At 45.5% G+C, this 15,936-nt stretch overlaps 1 protein-coding gene across 2 annotated transcripts in view; it reads right to left on the minus strand.

Moving 5' to 3' along the window:
* Positions 1 to 565: 565 nt before the first annotated feature.
* CLTC (clathrin heavy chain) overlaps positions 566 to 15,936 on the minus strand; it is a 77,488-nt gene continuing 62,117 nt past the window's right edge. Inside the window, exons 26-33 of one of the 2 annotated variants that reach the window (XM_088152512.1) lie at positions 15,657 to 15,806; positions 13,249 to 13,380; positions 11,557 to 11,667; positions 11,210 to 11,380; positions 10,757 to 10,978; positions 9,028 to 9,048; positions 5,435 to 5,510; positions 566 to 2,087 (exon numbers count right to left, since the gene is read on the minus strand). In XM_088152512.1, the coding sequence (XP_088008638.1) occupies positions 1,963 to 2,087; positions 5,435 to 5,510; positions 9,028 to 9,048; positions 10,757 to 10,978; positions 11,210 to 11,380; positions 11,557 to 11,667; positions 13,249 to 13,380; positions 15,657 to 15,806 (1,008 nt within the window). In that variant the 3' untranslated portion in view covers positions 566 to 1,962. The remainder of the gene's footprint in view (positions 2,088 to 5,434; positions 5,511 to 9,027; positions 9,049 to 10,756; positions 10,979 to 11,209; positions 11,381 to 11,556; positions 11,668 to 13,248; positions 13,381 to 15,656; positions 15,807 to 15,936) is intronic. The other variant, XM_007427650.3, reaches the window with a different exon arrangement.

A 15,936-nucleotide genomic window follows, 5' to 3' on the forward strand; every position in this document is an offset into this window, starting at 1 on the left:
CTGAGTCTGGGGCAGAACTCCAACCTGAGAAAGCATCTCAGATTAAGACTCTCCTTAGTTCTCATGAGGTGGGGGGCGGAAGCACATTGAGACTTGCAGGATTCAATTACCATAACCTTATACTAAAAGGCGTATTGGCCTGCATGACTTTGGTTTCCTAGTCTGGCCTACCCCAAAGGATGGTTTCTGATGAGGCTGCAATACACAGCCAGGGCACTTTTGAAGGCAGTCGTTGCAGTTGCTTTAACCCTTCAATGAAAGGCAGTTTTGAAAAAACCCCTTTCAAGTGCTTTACCCAGACCTGATCTCTGTTGCTTTTAAATTGTTCAGCCACGAAGTTATCTCCTGCAAGAAACCCAATCCTTTGCAGGCTGTGATAATCCCTGCCCCATAGCCAGCTCTAGTGCTAGGAAGGGCCTGGATCCATTCCAGTTACACCCTAACTACATATAACAGACTCCACTCTTTTCACGTAACGCCTGTTGGGTCTGCATGAAATCTGGAGTTCTTGTTCCAACAACGGATGTCATTTGCATTTATAAACAGGACAGTAATTCAAACAGCATTGAACATTTAAGTCAATTTTATTTCGAAGCTAAATATATTAAGGCAACTTAACATACCTATAACATGATCTTTTGTCAGATTTAAAACTGGAAACACTCAAAACTACAACCCTAAAGATTTTTTTCTCACTTGGGTAGAAGATGCCTTCACCGGCTCAGCCGCAGCTAAGGGCTGAAAAAGTGCCATCAATTTTCCTCGGCCAGTTTATAGTTCCAAGCGTTTCTCACTCATCTCAAGTAATCTCCATCAGTGCAAGTCACCTGCCAATAACATCTCCACAGTAACAATTTGGAATTTTGCTAAGTTGCTGGTTCCTGTCTTTTGACCTGAAGAACACTGCCCAACTTTTTTTGGGGGGGGGTGGTTTTTCGTTTTGCTGTTTTGAGGCCAAGCGCATACATCATGGAGGAGTTTGGAGAGAGAGACATACTGAAAAACTACTATAGAGGATGTCCACAGTCCAGTAATTTATTATCTTTTTTTCCAATTTGAGTCATTTTTAAATTGCACAAGCAAAACTGAACAGCAATTGGGTTTCCCGCGCTCCCGTTTTAATTCTCTCTCTCTTCTGTACACTCGGGGGGGAAAAAGTGATTGGGAACACCACAATATCCAAGATACACAAACTTGAGGGCAAGGTTAGTTAGAAACACGCAAGATTGGATTCATGGTGCCCCCGCTTGTTCCTCAGTGGAATATAAAATGGTCCCCACAAGAAAGCACACTAGCACAACAGAAGGGTCAGCGGGATTACATATGGAGTGAGCAAACACTGGCATTTTCTGTACATCTAACTGGAAACCTGCATAGGAGACCTCTACCGGGTGTGTCGTTTTTAAAATTCAGGACAGGTTCTCGGTATATATCTGTGAGCTTTTTTTTATTTCAAGAGCCAAGCGATCCAACTGGGGTGGGCTTTGCCGATTAGTGTTTCAACTCCACAACCAAATCCTCCTCTCACCCCCTTCAGAATACGCTATGAGCCGTTTATGTGCCTTTGGGGTGAGACGGTGCACTTTTACAAGCTGCTCACGTACATTGAACCTAAAGAGATCCAATCGCGTTTCAACGTTACAGAGTGCAAATGGGAAGAGTCACAAGAGAACGGGGTTTAATGTCAAGAAGCAATCTTGCAAAAATCAGAGAGAGAGAGAAAGCCTGCTGGAACATTTAAAAGTATTCCCACTGGAGGGGGGGGGAAGTGACGTGGAATGTGAAAAAAGAGGGATGCATTAAGTGGGATCCAGAGAGCTTGCCGGGGGGGGGAGGAACAAACAGAAAACACAGTCCTTCATAAAGTAAATGTTACGAGGACACGAGGCTTTTTCCTGTGGAGTCGGCGTGAGAGGGACGGTGGAGGTTCAACAAAAGGATGCTGGCTCCCAACTTGCTTCCTTACATGCTGTACCCAAACCCGGGTTGAGGTTGCCCGTACGGAGGTGCGGTGTAGCCATAACCAAAAGGTGCTTGAGGAGGGACTGCGACGCTGGGACCGGCTGTCAACATGAGCTGGGGCTGACCTAAGGAAGGAAGGAAAGCAGCAAGCGGTCAGGACAAGCACTACGTTTTTGACTACGCCTGTTCTTAAATGTTGGGGGCCATCCCTGCAGTAAGGCAGGCGTGCTCAGGCAGCCAGGAGAGGAAGCGACCGTACCAAGTCATTCCTCCGAAGGACGTTTCGCAAAGCTCTGCTGGGAATGACTTGCACAGCTCTCGCATCGCTTCAGCTTTTGAAGCAGGAGGAGATGGTGTCTTAAGTGGCCTGGTGAGATTGAGACACTGTTGTCCATACACGCACACACATACACACGCGCACACAGCTAGGTCGCAATTAGCGTGAATTCTAGTAGTGCAGTATTCAACGTAGTGTGATTTACATACTGATACCAGGTCATGTTTAACACAAGCCAAAATTCAATTAGTGCCAGGCTAGCGCGTGCATGATTGAGGCTAGCACAGTTGCCATTGGGGTTTTAGACACTATAACGGTTGTGTATGCAAAATGAAGAAAAGGACGTTTCTGTCCAAGGAAAGCTCAAAAAAGAAGAGGCTAATTTTGAAGAACTACAGCAGAAGAGCAGGTGCGATTTGGATATGGGTTTATCCTCTTTTACATAGTATTTCATTAATAAACATATAAAAATTTATGTTTAACATTTTGAATTCCCTATTTCTGTCGAGCTGGAACCCATTGCCCTATTTTCCATAGAAATGTCACTCTGAATAGTACGAATTCGAATAAGGTGACCATTACCTCTACCTGTATACATTAAGTAACAATACAGCGGAGATCTTAATATTAAGTAATTAGTTCAAGATTGAAACTATTATTATATAACTAATACTTTGATGTGGATTGCAGAGGTTCTTTTTTTTAATCTTATGCTCAATTTGGGATGAAAAGTTAAATTATTTTACGCTTGCAATGCTGACATCCTAAATGGCAATGAATACTGATAGAATTTTTACTTTTCTCCTTTTACTTTCAATACTTTAAGCTTTCTAAAGAAGAGAATGTTAATAACATTTAGTCCTATTATATAACCATTACCGCATTGAAATCTATACTGTAATAATAAAACGTATCAAGATTTATAACATTACAATAAAAGGGGGGGAAAAACACTGTTGTCCTATCTGTAAAAATTGCTGGCTAAATTAAACCCAGCAGCTCCAACAGAGTCTCATAAAAGTTGTTCCTTTATAGAGAAAGCGCAATGGATGGGTTAGTTGTGGGCCTCTGAATCATAGTCAGAGCCTTGAAACCCTACTGGTTGCTAGCACAGAAGGCGTGCGCTAGAAGGCTGCAAAAACGAACCTGGATAGCTGGCAACATTCACATGGAGGAAAGGGCTTCCTAGAGGTATGCTGGGCCCAGGCAGTTGATTCCTTAAGAATGGCCAACTCAGAGCACTAGAAAACCAAGTGATCCTTTCATTTCTGCAGCCCCTAGGATCCTGACACAGAAGCTTACTGATTTTTTTTGGCGTGGTTTTAGTTTTTCTTTAAAAAATAAGTGAAGCAGTAAAATTGGTGCCTGAAGCAGCCAAAACCACTACAAGTACAACTGAAAAAGGGCCAAAATTCCAGCCCTGTTTCAGTGACATGAGATCATCACTCCACTCCCACCTACAACTGAGGATCGAAGGGGCGGGTAGGTGGGGGCACAAAGCTACAGGCCTGGCTGAAAAAGTTGCCCACCCCTGCTTTTTAATCTGCCGTGGCTCTTGATTTTTTTTTTTTTCTTTTTAACATCCCACCCTTAGGAGAAAAAAAATCTGAAGGTGCAGAGGAACAATATATTCACTTGTAATACCTGGAAAATAAATGCTCGTGGCTTCGTTATTGAAGACCGTTTTGAGACAGCTATTTTTAATTCCTTTTGTTTGGACTGTTATTATCACTCTATGGGCTGTCAGTACTCGCTGAGAGCAGTTACTCTAGGTTTTCTCTGGGGAAAGAAAGTAGGGAGCACTAAGCTCCTGGTTAGCAATTAGGTATGATGGAAGGGGGTGAAGAGGGCAAACAAGGAGCCTCCAGCCAAGTAAGTGGAATTAAAAATAAAAGCACTGAGATTATCCCGGAAGAAGCAGAATTAATTGAACTGGTAGAAGAAGTATTTCAGGGATTTTTATGGGAACAATAGTGATAGATCAGCGTTTCTCAACCATGGCAGCTTTAAGATGTGTGGACTTCAACTTCCAGAATTTCCGAGCCAGCTTGCTGGGAGTTGAAGTCCACACATCTTAAAGCTGCCAAGGTTGAGAAACACTGTGATAGATTAAAGAGTGGAAATAAAGTGAACATATAAATCTTGGATTCTGTTATGAAGTTAAGAAAAGGGAATAAAAAATGGCATAGGAATGTTGAAAAAGCAATAAGGCTGCAGGTGTAGATGGTGTTACTGGAGCACTGATAAAATATGGATGCAGTTTGCTTATGGAGCAGCTGTATGATTTGCTTAGCGTGTAGGGGAAGTCGTCGTCAGTGCCCAACAATTGGAAGAATGCCGTTAGTGTTTCTGCACACAGAGGGAAAGGTAGCAGGAGTGAATACAAAAACTACAGGGGGATTAATGTGTTAAGTGTGGATGGGAAGGTGTTTGGAACAATTTTGATCAAAAGGTGGGGACAATGAGCAAAATTGTGGCTTTGAGAATGGTGACAAGGACAAGCGCAATCTGATTCTGTGTTAGGCTGTCCAGATTGATGCACTTCAGCAGGTTATTCAGAAATGTAAGAATGTAGTAAAGCATGTTTCTGTCAGGCCCAGCCCAAGAACAACGATGAGGCAGTGCAGTCCAGTATAGTTCCTTTATTTGCTTACACCCTAAAGACAGAATCTCGCCAGACTAAATCTACGCTAGAGCAACTAGTGGATATACCCTGTGAGACTCTAGGGAGGGGCTAGCCTAAGCCTCTTCTTCTCACAGTCCTGCTGCGGGCTGAGAAAGTGCTTGTCCTATGCCCTCTCCTGGAATGCCTTCCCTCCCTCCTGATAGCCTTGATCTTCCCTTCCAGTATCCTCCTCGCACGTGCCTTCCATTACAGTTTCTCAGCCTTCCCCTTCCTCTTGACCCATTCGCTCTTCCATCATGTGTCAGTATTGTGATTCAGTCCTCATCCATTAATTCTCTGTGACTCATTCACTCTCCAACAGACATGAAAAGTTTAAAGAACGAAAGGCAATGTACAGAAAGGCATATGGATGTTGATGTTTGTTATATACTTCCTATTGCCTTCTTTTATCTCTTGCCTTTGATCGATTTAGCATTTCTTGTTCCTTCTCTATGATCTGCCTAATATTGTTCATCCTGAAAGGGACTAATGGACGGCTATGTATATTGCAAGCCAAGTTAAAGCCTTACCGTAAACAATGGGCTGTGTCTCTGTCGCCTGTTCTTCCTCTTTCCTCAGCGACTCTGAGGCATCCAGCTTGTCCACCTAGGAAGACAGAAGAATCCCAAAGATCAGGATAAATCATTCAGCTACATTTCAGAGTCCTATATTTTCTGGCAGAGAAGTGGAAAAGCCTTCAAGGGGCATGAAACACAGTCAAAGAAAGGAAATTATTTACAAAAACAAGCCGGAGAGGGAAATGTTGATGGTCTAAATGTGTCACCAGGTTTACAGGAGATGTCCAAGAGGTTCTCCTGAAAAGCCTTCACCGTGGATGGGGAGGTCAGCCCTTGCTACTAAAGGGCTTCAGGTACTTTGTTTCCGAAGTCTAGCTCTGACTTTTGGAGTCTGACCTTGCAAGGAGATATATAACAGAGACTGCATTCATTTGACCAAATGAACGTATGAAGAATGTTTCTGGGGAATCTGTGAAAGCCATCCAATCATCTTGCCACACCCCTCCCTCTTCCCTTCAAGCTTACCCCAGGCCATTTGCTCAGCTTTCACCCAAGCCAACCGGTTTTGCTAGATCTTCTGGGACCCAGCACTCTAGGGCTGTGCTTCTCAACCTTGGCCACTTCAAGAGGTGTGGACCAACTCCCAGAATTCCCCAGCCAGCTATGCTGGCTGAGGAATTCTGTGAGTTGAAGTTGCTGGGAAGCATAGGCGGGATGCTCTAAAGCAGTCCCTGTGGGAGTGGTCTCATGCAGAAATCCCCCTTCTAAGAAGCACTGTGGTTTTCAACTTCAAGACAAAATCCCAAGGCTACCAAGGCATTTTAAATTTGTATTTAAGAGCAAGTCGCTTTGTTACATGGATGGCCAGCATTGTTTGACAGTAGTTTTATGCATCTGTATTTAGTTCTCCCCACCTAGAGAACAATCACCTGTTAACTAAGTCACATGAGCAATTCCACACCCATAGACCATAGGAGAGATCTTGCTATGCTATAGATCGATCAGGCCAACCCCCTTTTTATAAAGCCTCTTAAACTAATGTTGATCCAGGCTCTGCTTGAAAACTTTCAGTCAGGAGCTCACAACCCCCCTAAATGACCAGTTTCCCCACTTTTACCATTAAGACGAGTTTCTTAACCTTCTGCTGGAATCTAACTTCCTATAACATATGACTGTTAGTCCATCTCTGAAACACTGGGCTTGTGTTTGGCTGTGGCCTTCTGGGTGCTCCTTCTCATACTTGAAAAGCGCAAATCATATTCACTCTGTAGCTGTCATTTCTCAGGTCAAGCCTACCCAACGTCAATCTCAATTAACAATCTCAATTAACAGGGCTTATTTTTTCGGCCCGATTGCTCATTGCCTTTATTTGCAATTCACACTGTCAGAATCCTTCCTAAAACGCAACTTGATAGATTTCTCAAGGAGAGGTATGATCCCAGCAGGGTAGAATATTTCATAACAACTAAGCATGTGAGCGATTCCACGCCCACAGGCCACAGCCAAAATCTTGCCAGGCTACACGTGTCAGCAGAATCAGGCCATCACGCCTAAGATTCCTTCACGGAAGATGCCAAGGACCGACTCGGAGGCCATTTCTCTTGCTAGTGATTTGTAAAGTCTTACGGTATCATTCAGGCATTGCTGCCCCAACTGAGCAGCAATGAGGACAGGTTTTATGTTGGCCTAAGGATGGCTGGGCCAGGCTCAAACATGTAATCAATCACTAGGCAAGTCATGATCTGAGACTGAAAGCCTACCAAGTGAGTGCTCTGCTAAGGCCCCTTGCTAAAAGCCAACTTCTTCCTTTCCCAATTTTGTCACCCAGATTTTTAGCCTTCCCTCCCCACCTAAAAGGTGTTCTGCTACGCTAAGACATCTCTAGCAATAAGCATTTCAAATACAGTCTTCCCAAAATAATGGCCCCTGAAACCAAACCAAACCAAAGCATAGAGCACGCACGCACGCGCGCACACACACACACATGCAAGGGAGCAAGGGAGAATATCCAGTCAATCCTACACCAGCTGTGTGTCTTTACTTTCTGTTGAGATCCTATATTCCTGGACAACTCAACACTTGTGCTGGAAAACCTGTTACAGCGAAGAAGGAACAGATCAGCTGAAAGTGTTTTAAGGTGCTAAGGCACAGATCCAGATAAGATGCAAGCTAAGCAGGAGATGTCCAGAGACCCTGGAACAGGTCACTCTTCAGCAACTGCCAATTTTGCTGTGGTTGCTGTTGTTGTTTTTCAGATGGCTCTGAAGGAACACAAGTGTTTAAAAAGACTCCACTAACAATCTGGTTTGATCAGTGGAGAGCTACTCTTGATAGAAACCACATCATCTGATGCCCTATGGACAAGGTTTATTAACGGCAAACCGTTCCTTTTAAAAAGGCTTTTCCACGGAGACTGCAATAAGGCTGTAGAGGGGAGAAAAGTAAAAGGAGGAGGAAAGAAAGAAAGAAAGAATGAACCACATGCGGTCAATGTTATATATTTGGTTATATGTGCATGGAAAAAAGGCAAAAGAACTGAAGCAAGGAGTGAAGTTGGAAGATGGCGGCCAGACAGACGCCTCCCCCCGCCAGCCCCAAAGAGTTCACGGCACGCAGAACCCCCTCCCTTTTCCACAGCAATGCTTTGCAGCTTAGGGAAAGTGAGATGTACATCACAATGATGGTCGAACATGCTCAGTTCAGAAAAGCAAACACTGCAGTTCATGTACCTTTTTTCACACCACACTTGCCCTGCCTTTGACTTACTAGCTGCTGAAGGACTTGTGCATTGTGTATTCGAGCACGGGCTGGTTCCAGACTTTTGTGGGGGGCAAGGATGTGGGGGGGGGGGCAATTCTCAGGTGAAGAGGAAACTTGGATTAGCACATTTCCAGAAGATGGACATTCAATTTCGGGGAACGCTGCTGGCCAGGAAGAATGGCTTAGCTGTGGGGAATGGATGCCTTGGCAAATCGGCTCAGGCTTAAACAGGCCTGGTAGGTTTTGGGGGTTACGGTGTGAAGAATAAATCAGAAGACCCAGGCCTCAGAAGCTGGCTTCTGCTGGAGCAGGAGGCAGCCAGGAGGAGCAGAGGAGCCTGGCTGGTGTTGTGGGGGGAGTCTCTAAGCAGCTAGCCGTTCGGGATTTGCCCACTTCCAGCGAGACATGTTAGTAAGACTCGCAAGATCACGGTCCTCTCCAGGGAGGGGAAAATATACACCATCAAGTGGAAAACCAAATTGCCCCCACCACCCTTCAAGGAGATCCAGTTAAGCAACCGCAACAGCTTTTCCTGCCCCCCCCCCTTTTTTAAGGTTTCTTGGGGACAGGGTTAAATGTCTGGTGACCTCTTCAAACCATGATCCAGCGGATTGCTTCTAGCCTTCTTGGAGAGTTGATTAGCCAATTAGTGTCTACTGTTCTGTCCTACAGCTATGACTCTGGTTTTAACTTGCAGAGGCTTTAGTGACAGTTTTTCAGGGGCGGGCGGGCAGAAAGCAATAGCAGCAGTGTAGGAAAGGTAGGAAAGAGGAAAAAAAAAACTCATGCAGATATCCTTAGACTTAAGCCTCCAGACTTAAAGATGGAAAAGAATCAACTTTCACCTTTTCCTTTATTGTATCAACCTGCAAAGGAATTCAGAAGGTGCAGCTTAGAGGAAAAAGAAACTCCAATATTGAGCATTTTAGAATCAACAGAGAGCAAGTCAGGGGGGAAAAGTTTAAAACTCAAAAGACCATGTTGCTGCCAAAGTCAAGTTCCTTATGTTCCGAGGTTGAATGGGTAACGTTCTCATGTTACACAAAGAACAGCATGCAAAGAGAGTGTGAACCATGTGCATTAAACCCCTAGACCAATGTTTCTCAACCTTGGCCACTAAGAGGTGTGGACTTCAACTTCCAGAATTCCCCAGCCAGCCATGCTGGCTGAGGAATTCTGGGAGTTGAAGTCCACACCTCTTAAAGTGGCCAAGGTTGAGAAACATTGCCCTAGACATTAGAATCTGAAGTCACTTTTGCCCTGATTGTGAAAGTGGTCAAGGTTACTGCTTCAAGGAATATTTATTCCTGAATTCTGCAGAAGGTAGTGTGGGTCCTCTTCTATCCCAGTATTTCAGGAATGATCTTTGGAAATGTGGGGCCTAGAAGCACATAATTCATATTCTAATTTAGAACCACCCAGTCTCAGCACTGGTCACCTAGTAGCATTAGTTACTTCCTCTCTTGTGTGTAAGTTTCAGCATGCTAACCATAAAACATAAGCTGTCTGCTACTACTACTGCTAAAGCACTACGAACACAAGCTCCATCAGTACCACAAGCTTTGGGTTAAGTCTCCTCTGCTGTGTTGCCGGCTTTCATATTATATTTAGAAAAGATGGATTTTCCTCCCAGCCCAAAAACAATAGAGAAAGTCAACCACATGGTTTGGAAGCAATTCAGACTGCCCAAAACATGGACAAACGTGACAGCTCATACACAACCTGGAGTGTCCCTCTGCCAACCTCGGCTGTGGGAGCGATGCTTTCAGCCTTCCAGCCCCCCGAGTTGGCAGGATTCTTAAGGGCTACCAAAATTATGCCAAAGTGTTTGGAATACTCAAAGTGCTTAATGTCTTCAGTGATCACCAGAACAAGCACAGCAAAAGCCAAAGACTTGATCTACCCTCTTGTGAATGCCTTGCACAGGCTCAAGGCTGGCAGGCTGGAAACCGACTGGAGAGTTTCAGACTGTCAGAGTAGATTAGGAGCCAGTACTGGTTACTATACCCACTGGAGGTGGCATCCCCGTGCAACATGTACAAGAAGGATCCATGTCAGGGAGAAGCCCACTGAAGCCTAACAGCCTCACTCATAGACATCTGTCCCACTCTCAGCTAAGGGGGATTAATCATATCCATTTCTATCATAGCAGCTCAGACAAGCAGAGGGCTGAAAAGAGTCAGCAGAGGTTTATTCTCCTCAGTGAACTACAGCCAACCATCAAGTGTCTCCGTAAGGTCTTTAGACAAGGACATGCAGGCCTCTTGTCAGGTCAGACTTCCTGAAACTAACAGTTGGGGTCCAGTTCCAGTTTTGCTTGCCCAAATTTGGCAGACTTACTGTGGCCAAGAGAGAGGAAGTATTCAAAATCAGAACCCAGCCTGCCTGTTAGGACCCATACTGCGTATCAAGCATTCCAACAGCAGCTTGACCTGAAGTTTCGGAGGAGGAAGGAGGGCTGGTATCGGCAGAGAGAGATGACAGTGTGAGACTTAGCAGCACCTTTGCAAGTGCTGTGGGTCCAACAAGAAAGGCACAGCAAGCAAAGTGCGGGGAGGAGGCCTGGACCCTTACCTTGCTCAAGTATTCCTTCATGACCTGAATGAAGTAGGGCATGGCAAAGTCCATGATGTTGTGCCTCCAGGCGGTTTCTAAGACGACATCTGGCCGGAGAAGATCGTAGCAAGTGAAGAGACAAGCTCCAAAACATTCCCTCTTGCCTTCCTGCAGGAACCACTGCAGCAGTTCCTCTGCCAGCTCCGTGTCTTTGGACTCTGAAGCATATTGCATGGCATCCTGGAAGGAAGGAGAGAGGAAAAAGGGTTCCATCGAGGACAGGCCTTCAGCCTAACGCTGGGGGAGAGCAGGAAAGCAAAACTGCGGCAACTGTAGACTGACTATCCCAGTCAGGAACTTGACAAGCAAAGGCTGAAGGGGAGGGTTTGTCCTCACGCCTTTTCCTCAGATCAGCCTAAGATCCCGTCGCCCTTCCCGCTGGCAAACACCATTAACCTGGCGCTCCAGTACCTTGTACAGTCGGTCTTTCTTGCAGAGTTCGACACTTTGCTTCCAGCGGTTGTTCCCTTTGAAAAGATAGGCAGCAATTCTCCTGAACTCAATCAGCTCGTGTTTCTCCAGGCGCTGTGCGAGGGAGATGTTGTCGAAGTTGTCGTAGGCGTCTATCGATGTCCTAAGAGCCTGGACAGGACACAAGCCAGCATTGTAACCGATGCTTTGAAAACGACAGGCCACCCTGTATCCCAGAAAGTCTAGATTTGGGGAGGGCGCCAACCTGCATCCCACCTTCCCAAACCGCCAGTGGTTTCAACCCAAAGTCCGTGATGGGCCCCTCGTTGCCCAGAAACCGTTCCTACCTGATAGTCTTCTTCTGTGATGAAGAGGTTGTTCAGGGACTCATTCACTGCTTTGTTATTGTGGTTCTGAACCGAGCGTAGGTAGGGCTTCACCAGCGGAAGCTGCTTCACCTGTTCAGAGGACACACATTCACTGCCGGGCCCATTTCAAGCAGTCAAATGTTTTACCTGGGGCCCAAAGGGAGCGATTTGGTCTTGTTTACTTATTTCTAAGATTTCTATGCTGCTGCTGCAGTCCGGACTGGCTTACAAGGAAAGGCAATGCACTAAAAGCAATAGACAAAACCAGCACGTATCAACCTATCCTATAATAAGGGAGCCACCCATCCGGGGAGGCCCAGACTAACATCCCCAGAGCCCTTATTGAACAGTCAAGCTTTTACAGCTCTGCGAAAACCCAGCAGGAAGGAAATGACCTGGATGCGTGAGGGCAAGGCGTTCTACAAGAGGGAAACCGCCACTGAGAAGGCCTGATTACAAGCTCTGGGCGGAGGAAATGATTGCCCTGAAAGGGCAGCTTCATTTTGGAGCAGGTGGACTTGAAAATCTCCAGGCCACGTAAGGCTTTAAAGGTGACAACCAGCACTTCGAATCGCACCCCGAAGCTGCACAGTAGCCAATGCAGCTCCCAGGAGAGAGGGGTTGCAGGGGCAAACGTGGATCTGCCCATAACTACCCAGGCGGCCGCATGCAGCACCAGCTCTAGCTTCCAGTTGCTCTCCAAGGCAACCCGACGCAGAACAAGTTACAACAGTCCAGCTGAGAGGTGATAACGGCACAAGTGACTGTGCTGCACAACACCTGCTGGCCCAGGAAAGGGCGCAACCGCTGCATTAAATGCAACGGCGTAAAGGCTCTCCAGCCCATGTCTTCCACCTGCTGTTCCAGCACAGCACCTAGTCCAGGAGGACCCCCAGATTGTGAACTGGCTTCCAATAGGGGAATATGACCCTGTCCAGAGCTAAAGACAGACCATCTCTGGATTCAGGAGGCCTTTGAACCCACAACCACTCCCTCTTGTTAGGGTTCAGCATGAGCATTACTCCCCAGCCAGACTCTAACAGTCTCCAGGCACCAGGTCAGGACCTCCACTACAACACCTGTCTGGCCAGGAGTTAAGATGTAGACCCAGGTTTGCAATCTCAATGGATCAGGCATTGGTTTTATGTAAAAAAGGATTTTTCAAATCCAGAATCAAAACCCTTGAGGGTGGAGTTAGGGGAAGTTCCTTTAGCGTATGGACTGTTCACCAGAAATTTTTACTAAGGTCACTCTTTTCTTGGGCTTTGATCTGCAGTTGATTCTCCTGGTGAAGGACAATGCTCAGGTGTCTTTGCACATGAAACTGCAAAGGATAAAGACCTAAACCAAGAGCCAGATCCATGTCTCCATAATGGCACGCCAGACCTGCATCTGTCAAGCAGAAGCCCCCTCTGCCACACAGCCTGCCATTCCAGTGGCCGGAGGGGCCGTGCAGAAGGTCCAAGTAGGAGAGGAGTTGAAAAATCCCACAGAACAAGAACAAGCCCAAAAGAGCTCTTTGGACTGAGGTTTGTGTACACCATGTGAGTCACTCTTGGTGTCAAACTGGGACAAAGCCAGCCACCAACTGAGAAACACGCAAGAAAGACTTGGGGAACTTCCTGAGAGCACAGAAAGAAAAAAAACTCTGCTTTTCAAAGGAATCCTTACCTTACTGAAGAAATTGACTGCACGGGTATGATCCAGCCTCGGTGAAAGCACCATGAGTAAGTCGTTCAGCAGCAGAGGTTTAAATTCTAGATAAAACTGAATTGCTTTGTAGTAAAGCTCCACATTCGCCACCTGCAAGAAGGACAGGCAAGGGAGCGTCACCCTCCTGACACCCACATTTGCAAAAACAAGGGCCACTTTAGGCTGAGGGTAATGCAAGTAACCCGACCCTCCAGCCAAACTCATTCTTTCCCTCGAGCACGGGGCTCTTGCTGCAAAACCATATTCTTGAAACATGGAACAGGCTTCAACCCAACCTTTTCCTTAGGCCTTAAAATGTACTACTGCCCCAAAGGACTGCATTTCATTCAGCTGGCTGCAGCTGGTTTTAAGTGACTGAGTTGGCAGCTGTATTTCTTTCACTTCTCCATTTTGTGGAGCCCATCACAGATTTCCCAGACGAAAATGAGAAATAAAAAGAGGAAATCTTCCGCAAGGGCTTGAAGGGCTCTCTGCTTGGATGGGGTCCTTTCTTTCTAATATCAGTTGGACTGGACTGGAATATCTGGAATGATCTCCCTCCCACGATACAAATGACCTTCAGCCTTGTTCTTTCCTCAGACATTGGGGCCAAGTTGATTGGAGTTCCTGCCTGGAGAGGTGCATAATATAAATTTGAATTCTCAATCGCCTATTCATTTTTGTTGCTGTTTTTAACTATAGGTAGTGCTCGTTTAGCGACTGCCTTGTTTAGTGACCATTTGCAGTTACGATGGTGATGAAAAAGTAACTTTGCAACCAATCCTCGCATTTACGACCTTTGCAGGTCTGTAAAGCAAAGGAAAGCTGAAATAAGATCATAAGCACAGCCATGGCTTCAGTTTGCGACTGCTTTGCTTAACAGCCAAGTTGCCAGTCCCAATTGTGGTTGCTAAATGAGGACTACCTGTATATTGCTTACTTATTCTGAATGCTATTTCATTTCTCTGGACTTATAAAATGTTTCAGCCCCTTTTGCCTAGGTAACAGTTACTGCATATCTCTGTCAAGGTCATTTTTCTTACTCTCTACAGCGGCCATATAAATTTCATAAATAAATCAGTCTCTCTCTCCAGGCTAAGGAAAAAGTTAAGTGAAGAAACTTTTCTGTGGCTGCCTCTTAGACAGAACTGGAGTCACTAGCGAGCAATGCTGTCCAAGCACTTCTGTTGTTGCACAGAGGGGACAACTTTAGCAGAAGTCACAGGATTAAAAAAAGAAACCAGGAAGTCCAGTTGGAGGGAAAAAGAATTATCCTTGCCAAGAAAGCTTTCACAGACCACACTGCAGCCCCACAGAGACTCTGAATCAAGATTCATGGAACACCCATACAATATTAGATTTTCTGCCACACAGTATGGAACATGGGAGGAAGGCTGTGGCTAAGTAAAGAAGCAGATCAACCAACTGGTCTAACCAACCACTGCTTTGGGGGCGTGGGGAAGAGAATTGTAGAATCTGAACTCTCAACATGAGAGAGTCTCTTGATCAGCTTCTTTTGGGAGGCTCTTGCCATTCCAAATTCACCCCGTGGTCATTCATATCACCTATGATTGGCTCAGCCATACTTAATATGGGGACAGTTCAACTTTATCACTTAAGTTCTGCAGCCCCACAGACTTACACCAATGCTAAGACTTTATTCAAGATAGCTGACACAATAATCAAAACACTGTTCGTCTTGCCTCAAATTAAGAAACTGAAGCTTGCACTATCAGTCCCTTCGGTAAAAAGGGAAAGGGTACCTAACGGAAGATCCATTATCACACCTTAAAATAAAGACTGTCAACAAAGACATCCAAGTAGCATTCCTAGAGGAGCTGAGTAATTATTACTATTTCCATCTTTCCCAGCTAACATAGGCTTTGGGAAAACACTGTTCCCAGCACCAAGCAATTGCCCAGTCTTTTGTCTACCCCGCTTCTTTTTACCTTAAATTTTAGGCAAATACTTGGCTGTGCTTCCAAAGCCTTCCACAAGCAAGTTTTAGTAAAACTGAATAAAACCACAACACAGAAACATCCAATAAAAATAACTTCCCCTTAAAAATTAAAACAGTGTCTGCTTCTCTCTAGATCTAGTTATCTTCAGGAAGGCCAAATATCCTCCAGGAGGAGGAAAGTCTACCTCAGTCTCCTAAAAATGAAAGACACGCAACGCTGTCCAGGCAAGTTGTTCCATGCCTGCAGGACCATCATCAAGAGACAATGGTCCATGAGATCTCTTGCTACACTTCCAGCAAGAGAGGCCTTCATAAGATCGCTCTTCAGAACACTCTGGATGCGAAGTGGAGAGCTGAACTTATTTCCCACCAAGCACGAATACCAGAAAGGAAATCTAAAGGAGTCTGGTGGAGAAAGACCTCTTACCTTAGTGATGATGTCTTTGAACTGCCCTTCCTTCCAGGCATCTGTGGGATGGTTCATCATTGTAATAATAGCATTATCGTATTCTTCATATTTATCATACAGGAAAACCAACTCTCCCCACAGGTGGGCTTGTTCAGCAGCCCTCAGCACCTAGGAGGAACAAAGGATTTTGTAGATTTAAGCATAGAAAGAAAAAAAAGGCCTCTCTAGCATGGATGGAGCCCCAACTAATCTAGCATTAGCTTCCAACATTAACTAGTTGAACATCTCCAAGAATCTT

The sequence above is a fragment of the Python bivittatus genome, unplaced genomic scaffold (assembly GCF_059951505.1).
Source record: "Python bivittatus isolate LINGU-HERP-01145 unplaced genomic scaffold, Pbiv_v1 ctg000690_np1212, whole genome shotgun sequence".
NCBI classification, from domain to species: Eukaryota; Metazoa; Chordata; class Lepidosauria; order Squamata; family Pythonidae; genus Python; species Python bivittatus.